At 33.0% G+C, this 11,694-nt stretch overlaps 1 protein-coding gene across 1 annotated transcript; it reads left to right on the top strand.

The window, feature by feature from the left end:
• Positions 1-546: 546 nt before the first annotated feature.
• Positions 547-11,454, top strand: LOC134271618 (uncharacterized; the record flags this gene model as incomplete). The annotated part of the gene is made up of 3 exons (XM_062753821.1): positions 547-805; positions 9,253-9,507; positions 11,221-11,454. Coding segments are annotated over exons 1-3 (748 nt in total), but the record flags the coding sequence as incomplete, so codon positions are not given.
• Between the last annotated feature and the right edge of the window lie 240 nt (positions 11,455-11,694).

The raw sequence follows: 11,694 nt of genomic DNA, 5'->3' as shown, positions 1-11,694 counted from the left end.
TTAATATGGTCGATATTAATGCATTTTGAAAAAAAAATAATTTTTTTTCAAAATGCGTTAGCTTCGTCCTAAAATTAACGCTCTTTGAAAAAAAAATTCAAAGTGCGTAATTTTTCGAAGTGCGTTGTAACAAGGCAATCCTAGAAAGATGATGTTTTATCAAAAATTGTCTTTTTTGTCTAAAAATTAAAAAAAAACTTAGTAGAATTGTCTAAGAAAAAATATGCTCTTATAAATCTTTTAATACATTGGCCTAGCCTGTTATTGGTAATGCATGTAACCCATTTAACTTTTTGATTTCGTTCAATTTAGGCAAATATCATGAATATTTAGGAGTGGACAGATGTCTTCTTTACAGTTTACTGTTGTGTGACAAGTACACTGCTAATGTAAAAGGAGAGGCGTTCAACTCAATAGTGATAAAGATACGAGAAAGGTATTTTAAAAAGATTTCTCTGTCTGATAATGTTGATGTGACATCCCTTCAGCGTGATGTCAAGAAAACACATAATGGTGAGGCAACGTTTATATCAGACGACATCCGACATGACGTCATGTACGCCTTTGTTACGGAGTGTCTGGTGGAGGACAGTGATCTGGAGTTTCCTGACCACGGCGTCACGTGACGTGATATCACAATACTGCAGGTCCTGGGGTTACAAAAGGAGTGAGGGAGAGAAATGTCTGTATGTACCGAACGAACCGGAGAAGATGTACTACCTCTTCATAGAGAAACTACAGCTGGACATCATCTCACACTGTACCGTGTCTGACCGGGAGATTCATATCAGGATCAGTCAACGTTGTGAGTATTATCTGTATTATACCTCTAATAATTATACATTAAAATGTAATAAAAGATGAATTCTAAAAGAATCTTTGATAATCTGGATTTCTTGAGGTTGAAAAGAATTTTTAAAAGTTAATTATCAATATATCAGAATTCGAGATATAAAGATTCAGTTACTTTGAATATGATAAGGCAGCATAATATTCCTCCTTTTCCCACAAAATATTGAATTGAATTTTTAATCTTAGTATATATTTCAAAGGGATAAACAACAGAGAGAAGAGCCCTAACTCTTAAACCACTGGAAATGTTACTATTTAAGAGTATGTTCTTTTTTATTCCTGAGATTAATTAGAGGGTTTAAAGTTAACTTACGAGCTTCAAATCGAAGAAAATTGCATTCGTTTCCTGTTGATGAAACGCGTGTTGACGATCGACAAACGCATCAGAATTAAGGGGAATTATTACCGTAGGAGACAAAACAATGATAACGAAATAAATTAATGTTTTAGAGATAATGAACCATATAGGTTTAAGTGTTTTGAGCAGGTCTATTCCCGAGTAACTATCCTGCTTTGACTAAACTTGCGTGTATGATGCATCTAGGGATATATATGATCACAATTCCTTCGGATGCTGAATCTGACCTACATTTTCCAGATAAGTGAACAGGTTAAAGTTTTTGGAGCAGGTCAACTTCCAATTAATTAAAAGCCCTACCTGGACCGGACGTACCTATCCACAAGTATTAGTGCCTTCAAAAAGCACATAATTCTTACAATCCACGCGCATGCATGCTTGTTGGTCTTATAGAATTCACTAGCACAGATTTTTTACAAATTTGTATTCCAAATGCAAAAAATCATCGCTTACCAACATGTGCCCAGCCGTTTAGAGTAGCTCGGTCGGTAGAAGCGCAAACTCGCTCCGTAATCATGAGGTCGTGAGCTGAAAGTTACAAAAGGTTCACTGCTCTTCAGTGACAGAATGGCCGTCGAAAAGTCACTAAAAGCCGTTTTTCATTTTCACTGAAAGTTTTTTTTCTTCTAGTGAAGTATCTCGCGATGAACTTAAATTAATATTCATTTAAAAAATATATAGCCATGTCAATGCCTTAAACTCTACATCCCGTATGTCCCTTATGTGTAATATTCATTTAAAGATTTTCTTTATTCTTCGTGAGAAATAGTCAATCTCGCCGCCGTGGACAAAGAAAAACAAACGTTTAATGAAAGTTCACAAATTTAGCTTCAAGATGATGTGGTCGAAAATGGGTGTAATTTTTAATTATCTTGCCACAGATATTTCATATGTGAAAATGAAAGCACTATATCTTCTCTATCAAAAGTTATGAAGAGAGTTAAAAGATTTCAAAAAGTATTTCAAACGTCAAAGTCATGCTCCCGGTCATCGACGGAAACCCACAGGTGATCTTGTCTTTAAAGACGAGATCACCCGTGGGTTTCCGACGATGGGTCCCGGTGTTAAAAACCATTATGAAAATAGAAAGGTTTTTTTACAGGTAATAACTGTGTATAATATGATAGCCCTATTTTTTTTTCTTTTTCAAAGTTATCAAAAAAAAAGGAATGCTTAAATTTTGAAAAATAGATTGAACCGAAGGTAACATGATCATAAAGAAATTTGAATTTCATTTAAACACCCAATTTTATGTTAACGCCCCCAAATTCTACCTGATTCAAGATCAATAATTTACCGCCTGTCAATCATAAAAAAACAATAGCTTCGGATTTGATTGACAGGTCAGCTACCTGTGCTTCTTGATGATCTGAGTTTGCCATGTTTTGAAAACAATTGCCTGGTAACGCGTCAAACTCTTTCATGTTCGCATAGTATACACACGGGTTAGAAAACTCCAATATGTTTAAATATTATTTAAAAAATAATTTAAGGTAGATTATTAAAACATTGACATTATAAAATATTTCTTTTCTATCTCCACTGCTGTTTGTTACTTGTAAGTGTTATATCGTCCACGTTGTCTGTAGAAAAAAAAGACCGCGTCCACAGAAACCGGCTTTATTTGCCTTCATTGGAAGTCCGGGCGACGATTTAAAATATTTTAAGAAATGGGATACAAGAAAAATATTCAGAACTAATAAACGGCATAGCAAATATTTTAAAAAGATGTTTTATTTTGTACTATGGCTACAATCCACACAATTTTGTACAGAAATTGATGTCAGAATTAATGCTCGAATTTCCTCGCGTTTGAAGATAATTAATAGTGATCGATTTTCTAAAAGAAATCTTTCTAACAATAAAATTTTGTTAACACACAAAGAATCAAAAATATGGAATATTTTGGACAACAGTGTTGGCCAGGGGGAAAAAACATTCCGATCGCGGTAAATGCATGTTCACGTGCACGACGGATAGGTGAATTAATATTTTTTTTTATTTCAATATTCAGACCTTTTTAACCAAGTGATTTCTTTTATCGAAGACTGAAGATAAATATTATTGATTTGTAGTTTTTACTCGTGATTTATCTTAATGTAAGGAAAACATTTTCTAAAACGATAAACATGTATCTTATTTTTTTTTCCTTCAAAACATTACCATGATTACGATGAATGCGTTAAGTTTACAAATAAATTTCATACCGAAATAATTATTTTACGTAGTTTCACTCAAAACCAGACACAAAACACGTTATGATGACCCCGATTACCAAACACAGACTTCCTGGTGCAGTGCTCAACGTATACACAGATTTTTGACATCTTGGGTATTTGGGGTCTCCAGGTAAATAACACCACTGTTACTTCGACCACTCCCCCCTCCTCAGGTAACCGTACGGTAAAAAAATTGGGTCTTTAATTCTCTTTTAATACAAAAGTTATGACAACGGTCAACGCTTTTAAATAGTAGGTCACACTTCAAGATCAATGGATTCAAATTAAATCATGGTGTATTTAGAAATACATTGTAACAGGTAATAATCATATTTAGTAGGAAAACCCTGTTCCTCCAGAGCTGGATTTTTGTTCATTATCTTCATATCTGATTACTCAACCTCTGGACATTAACATCCTTATCATTGATGTTGAGAAATATAAAATATATGGTTACTGTTTTTGAAATATAAGCAATATTTGGGCGAGGGTAAGAAAACGTGATAGACGGCGAGGTTTTTCGAGCCCTTTTACATTTTCAACCCGATACCAAATATCGCTTATATTTCAAGACAGTTATCATCTATTTTGTTCATCCTGCAACAACATTTTACATTTAAACCACCAAAAACAAGCTATTTTCGACAGCTATAGGTACATCCCTGCATTTGATACTATGACGCTATGGGTTTACTTTGCAGTATACGTGACGTTCCAATGCTTTTAGAACGTCGGAATACATGCACGTGGCTTTATTAGGGCAGTGACCGGATGAAGCTTTTGTTTATTAGGATACCTTTATTAGGTCAATGCAAAGGGTACATGTACATGTAGTTGCAGGATAAAAAAATACTTTCAAATCTACATTAGATAAGAGTGGTGTTTTTGAAAAAAAGAGAAACTCCGTAAACAGATAAAAAGAGAATGATTGAGGAGGATGGGATACAAATTTAAGTAAAATGATATTGCAATTTAGTTGAATACATGTTGGTGCAAAAAAAAATCAATATCAACATCATAAAAATTTAGTTATTAAGAATGTCAAAAGAAGTCACTTCTAACAGGTCTGTTAATAGTCCGAAAAATCTTACCTTTTCCTGGCTTTTTAACGATTTTGATATTTTAAATGCCAGGAAAACGTTAGAACCGGCGCCATTACGAAAACTGGAAATTTCGCCGTCTTCAACTGGAGTTGATTTTCAATACTTGTGAACCGAACTAAATGCCAAAATCAGAATTTATTTAAAGCACAATGCTTCTAGTACTCACCTATATCGGTGAAAAGAAAATATCACTCCAAATTTCGTAACAGGAAATGAAAGATTTTAAAATGCAGGTAACGAAGACAAATCTCGACAGTGTGATAAAACCTTTTTCAACGGATTAATTTTTTCATAAATGATCCATAAAAAATATACTGGTAAGTTCTTTAAGTATTGTACTATTGATAACTTTTGACTTTGAAATTTAATTCAGATCGCAAGTATTTAAAATAAACTCGAGAATGCCGCCTCCATGCAGTTGGAGGCGGCGACTTCCAAGTGTACCTAATGGCGCCGGTGTAAAGACGAATAATGACCCCCATCGAATAATGACCGGGGGTCATATCTCGACAGCGAAAAATGACCCCCGGTCATTATTCGGCGTAGAAAAATGACCCTTTTGCCCGTAGAAAAAGTGTCACTTCTCTAAAAATTTGCAGAACCCACGTGAAATAAAATGACCCCCGTAGAAAAATGACCCCCTGTATATTAAAGCTAAAATTTTTAGGGGGGCAAAAAAATTAGATAAAGAAGCATATTGGCCAAAATGCTCACTTGAGCTCAATGGGAATAAGCTGATGATATGTTGATCTCATAACATTATACAATTATAGCCATATTGTAAGGTAAATGCAATGATTCAGAACCTAAAGGAGTAAAAGATTTATCAAGCCTTAAGGGTTAGGTAAACATTGTTTTTTGATGGTGGAAATCATCGAACTGACAGAAAAAATCAGCAGTATTATATAATATTATATCCTCCGCTTGAAAAGCGGGAGGGTATATAGTGATCGGGATATCCGTCCGTCCGTCTGTTAAGCTTTGAGGTATCCATTTCTTATCCGCAAATCCTCATATATAAAAAGATGTGTTTGTGAAACAGCTATGCCCCTGTATGGCAACATAGTGAAGATTAAACTTTTCTTAAATGCAATTTAAATATATTGTTACCCAAAGTAGTGTCTTCTCACAAGAAATACAACTGCAAAATAGGTAAGCCCTAGCACCACTTGTTCAGAAGTAATGGCCAAGGATAAATTTTTGAAAGGTAGCTCAAACTGAAAGGTCAAAGTTGATGATTTCTTAAGAAAATGTTTAATGTAACAAGGATTACATATGTGAAGTATGAATACCCTAGCCCTTATGTTATGGCCAAGGTAAAAAAAAATCATAAGTACGGAAAACTCCAAGGTCAAGGTCAAAAGGTCAAGGTTTTTAGTATCCAATGAGAGGTAATGCCAAAAAACTACATATTTGAAGCATGAGAGTACTAGTATCTACCGTTTAAAAGTTATGGCCAAAGTAAAAATTTTGCATTTTTGTGTAAAATGGGACAAACTCCAAGGTAAAGGTCAAAAGGTCAAATTTAGTGGTACCCAAAGTAAGGTCTTGTCACAAGGAATATACATATTAAATATGAAAGTCATGGCTCCAAGAAATGAAAAGTTATGGTAAAGGTTAAGGTTTTTGCGGACAAACAAACCGCCAGATGAGACAGACAGACATACAGAAGAACAGGATAAAACTATATACCCCCGAATATTCGATTACGGGGACATAAAAAGAAATGGTCTTCAATTATCTTTTCATATTAATATACATTATAAAGAAGACGTTACAACAATGAAAATGTTTGTTTTGATTTTCATATTAAATTCTCTGAAAAATATACTCAAAACTGAGTAAAAGGGTGGAGTAAAACAAGAATAAAGGTAGAACCTATGTCGGAAAAGTCTTTGTCACAAGACTTTCAAACTTTTCAAAATGATAAATTAGTACTTGCTTATCAATCAGTTAAGATATCATGATATATTTCCTTGTTTTTTAATCTAGAACAGGCTGTGAAACTTGGTATGGTATTTACATACTGCGACTTCACATTTTCAAATTTTTTAGGAGTACTTGTCATAAAGGGAATATGAAAAATCACAAAAATACTTCTTCAAACATCGTCGTTTATAAACTTTTTTAACTGAATAATATTAAACAATATTTTATCAGGAATAATTTCTTTTCATTCAATTAACATAAAAGATAAGTCCACCATTAAAAAAAATAGTCAAATGAACTCTATAATTTTTAGTCAATTATGCACTTTATATTTGTAAATATTTTTTAGAAGTCTTTGTCACAATGTTTTCAATCTTCAATATGATGAAGAACATAGCCAAATATTTACATTCACTGTGATTTTCTAGTAAGCCAACTGTGAAATTGATTTGAAAACCATTTTTGGGTATACTCACGCGTAGAAATCTACACGGAGAAATGTGCGTTAACGTGACGTCACAATGAATCTTTAGCGACGTTAGTAAAGATGCAAAGATATAGGGCAGCGAGAAATTCAAATATTTAGCATATTTTAGTTGCTTCAAAGCATGTAAAATGTAAATATAAGGAATTTTTTTTTCAGTTTAATGTGAACTATTGGTGTGTGAATCACACAGACTTGCACGTAGGCATATTTTTCATGATAGCGCGCTTCATGAAATATGCCTACGTGACAAGTCTGTGTGATTCACACACCAATAATTCACACTAAACTGAAAAACATTCCTTTAATGATTACAGAAAATGAGTAAAATATATACCTTTCCCCTCTAACTAATGAACGATAGGCTATTTACCGATACTCATATTCTTGACCTTTTTGCACTTACACGGGATTTAATAATTAAATGACTGTTTGGGGTTACTTTCAGATTAAATATTTATCAGAAATTGTACTTTTACTTTAAAAAGATCATATGTAATTAAAAAATTGTAATCAAACACTAAGAATATGAATAGGTAACAAATAATTGTTAAAAGGAATGATCATCATTTCATTATAGATATCACAAAAAAATGTACACACGATCAAACGATCTACAACACGTACATCTTTGACTTGAACACATTTCATCAATACATTCACTTCAATCGCTGGCAACTAAAGATTTCTTACGATTTATGCATTCCTTGAAAATGGTTACATACCATTCAAATTATTACGAAAGTTGTATGTACATTGTAATTTCATTACACTAGATAGTCTTGGGTTTGTCAACTTCAGGTCTAGATCTAGTAAATAAAAGGTGCCTACATATTTTCTCTTATTCCAGAAATATTATTGCCATTAAGCATTATAAACCAAAAAATATATGAATTGAATTAAGATTATGTTGGCATGATTGAATTATTTGAATTTCAAAATGCAGTATTTTCTACCATTTTCATTGAAGCTGCTGTCAAGTACGGTAAAAAGTGGCATTAAATTAATTATGACGTCTTAATGGGTTAGCACAGGTTTAACACATTTACCAGTTATGAAGTCGTACGAAGTAGGTTCTACGTTAAAAGAAATGTAATGAATACTGTGTGCTAAATCAAAAGTTTATGTCTACATGTATAGTTTTTGCATTAGAATCACTGTGTATTTTACACTAGCCCATAGCTTTACAGAGCATATTTTTAGGTCTTTTACATACCCACCCCCTTTCTTATTTAAAAGGAAGTCGATATTGAACAAAAGCAAAAAAAAAAACACCCTACCTTTATTTTTCTATAAGAAGGAATTAAAAATAAGCTAAAAATAATCTACTATTCTACTAATTTTTAACTGTTACTTTGCCACAATACTTTCAGGTATACCTCAACCAACATTTAAAGTATGCTTTAATCATGGCGCGAAGTAAATTATGATATGATAGTACTTGTGTGAAGGCTTAACTTCATTTCAATATTTTATCTAGAGCCTCTTTCAGAATTATTGAAAGGTATAAAGTTTTATTTATATTTTTGCTTTTCATTTATTATTATTATTTTTTGTTCCATTTAACGTAATGTTCTTTATTTGGGGGGGGGGATAAAGATTTTCTCCTCTTTAATTGTCAAGTAGGATTTGCCAAACTTAAACAAACTCAAAATTTAATGATGGAAAAATTTAATTTTTCCTATTGAAGAGTATTTAAACCTGATTTTTGCATGACTTGATTTCTAAAAACAAGTTGAGTATTATTCTTTAAGCAAACTCTATAAAGGAGGAATATTAAAAAGAAATTTTATTTACTTGACAATTAAAGAATCTCTTTTCAAACACCATTTTAGCTTTGAAAGACTACGTGAATCTCTAAATTATTTCATACGACTTTTTGTATTTTTCTGGTTACAGAAAATGTAAAAATTAGTTTCGCTGTAAAAAAGATATCAAAGAGTGTATATTTTGTATCACTTTAAAGGGGGTCATTTTTCAATGGGGTCATTATTTTATAGGACTAACATATAAAATAATGACCCCCTAGGACCCATTTTCTACAAAAAATGATTTTTTTCTACGGGTGGGGGTCATTTTTTGTCGTTGAAAAATGACCCCCGGTCATTATTCTATTGGGGTCATTATTCGTCTTTACACCGGTTCTGACGTTTTCCTGGCATGAAAAATATCCAAAATCGTAAAAAAGCCAGGAAAACGTCAGATTTTTCGGACTAGTCTGTTAAATTTCAATTTTTTTTTTACATGAAACTGAAGTAAAAGGAAATGCGTATCTTTCTTGTGAATTCTTTCTTTAACACGGTATAGTTAGAGTCCCAGAGGAAATACTAGTGTGGGACAAGGAAGCCAGAGAGCGATATATGGAGTACGCTAAGAGAGGAACACAGACAGTCCACCACGCCCGGGGGATGATTGTAGGATGTGCTGGGGCGGGGAAAACTACGCTCCTTAAACGTCTGCTAGGATGCAGTGAAGAAGATATTAGAGATATAAAATCTACAGAGGGATTGGAGGTTCATGAGGAAATATGTGATATATGTGATGAAACAAGATCATTAAAAGGTAACAAAATGATGCTACTTAGCCTGAGAGAGAAAAGAGAATTAGGGAAAGATGGCTTTTTTGCACACACTAAATATGACCTCTTTTTTACTTTCTCCCCCAATATTTTTTCATAAAAACTTTAACCTGTGACCCCCCCCCAAAAAAAAAATAAGTCAATAAACTTCTCTTTATTTATGCGACTTGTTCTTAACAATTTAAAATAAAACAAGCATGGCGAAACATGATTTTTTTAACAGCTAGGATGATAGATATGTTTTTGTCGACAGTAGAAATAAAATGATATACGTAACCATGCATATACATGTAAATTACTTCCTGTGTTGTAATTTTAGTACTTTGTTATTTGAAAGAAAATTATATATTTTTTTAAATACTATGAATTTAAGGATGTATTCTTCTGATACCCGGAAAAAAACGTGCATTAAACTTTCCACATGCTTATATTTTTTCTGAAAGTGTTATACCCAAGGAATAATTTAAGGACAAAAAAGTGTACGTTAGTGTTCATCTAAGAGAGATCCAACCCCTCCAACACAGGCCAAAACAGAGCATGGGAAATTTCATTAAAATAAAACTTATTAGACCATATAAATACCTCATAAACTTATAAATACAATCAATTTAAACGTAATATGGCTAAAATTTACTTGAACGTATTGCGAAGTTAATTTTTAAAGCAAAATATGAGCAAATAAACACAAATTAGATAATTTGTACCCAAAAATGTTGTTCACCGGTGTCAAAAAAAGGCAAATTTTTTCCTATAAAATTGCTTGAAAAACCAGAGAAAACATATTTCTACAATTTAACTTTTCAGAAAATTGTAGCACAATTTCTTTAGGTATTATGGTTCCTTTTCAAAGCATGAAAAGTAGGTGTAAGTGTACATGTAAGAAAATTTTATATTTTTTATATCCCCACCCCCTATTTCTTTTTCAGCATTTAATGAGAATGAATCAAGGCATTTAGGCGTCAGAGTATGTGTTTTATTCACCAAATATTAAAAATAAGTGTGATAATTTCATCTGAAGACCCCTTAGTTCTAACGTTATGTAACATGTTTATGCCTTGTTTCATTTTACGATGTGTAAACTATGTATTTTGAAACTTTTGTATCTATAATGCATAAACATTGCTACTTTCAATAAGTTTGAAAGCATTAGAAACCTACATTTTCGATTTTCCACTGGCACTGGAACGTCGCCAACACAGTTCGGCGCTCCTGGCTGGCATGTTTAGGGACCGCTTTCGAGAATGTACCTGTAGGCCTAATTGTGATACCGACAATTTTTTAAATGTTCTAAAATTTGTATCGGTTGGCTCTTCGACATTCCTGTCGCTTTGAAACGGGCGACCCCGTCTTCTTCCCCTCTCAATCATGTCGATTTCACTTGTTGACTTTCTTAGGCCTATGTCGTAAATATCATAATTTTGCACACGTCTTAGTCATTAATACAACATAGAAAGATTTTCTATTTAAAAATAAATATAGTTTAACATGTGAATCATAAAACTTTTAAAACTTGTTGATGAATTGTTATCAGTTTGCATTTTACGACATGTTTATGTACGAAGACCCACTTGGGGTGAAATGATCAGAAAAATACATCCTTAAAACAAACATGTCAAAAATACTATTTTATTGCTTTTTTCATTATATTTTGATGAAAAAAAATGATGGTGTGTGAGATATCTTATGACTCTTTTTAGCAAGGAAAAGCCAGGAGAATCGTGAAAAAGTAAATACTACAAATGTTGACTCTAAGACTCTGACATTCTTTGACTTTGGAGGACAGTGTGCGTACTACGCCTGTCACCAGATTTACCTGACCAGGAGAGCTTTCTATGTTGTGGTGTTGGACGCCTCTAAACGTCTTGACCAGAAGGTGGATAAGGCAGTGTGTGATCAAGATGGTAGCGTGTTCTCTGGTTGGACCTATGGAGGTAAAAAAGAAAGAAATCCATCATTATCATTCAATATATATATATTATCTTTTAAAGGTACCGTATAAAAAATACCTTTTCGAATAAACGTTTCTTTTGTTCTAATAGCTATGTGCACCGGGCAAAAAAACCTGTAGCGTTCTATTTACCATTGGCCATACACATATATCTGTCCGATCAGTTCATAAAGGATGACTGCACTTAACGCTGCGTTTTGGGCCTTTCTTCGGTCGCTTCTAT

Source organism: Saccostrea cucullata, unplaced genomic scaffold (genome assembly GCF_032062105.1).
Source record: "Saccostrea cucullata isolate Sc308-1 unplaced genomic scaffold, CSIRO_AGI_Scuc_v1 ctg8863, whole genome shotgun sequence".
Lineage (NCBI taxonomy): Eukaryota > Metazoa > Mollusca > Bivalvia > Ostreida > Ostreidae > Saccostrea > Saccostrea cuccullata.
This window is presented reverse-complemented; position numbering and strand designations above follow the sequence as displayed.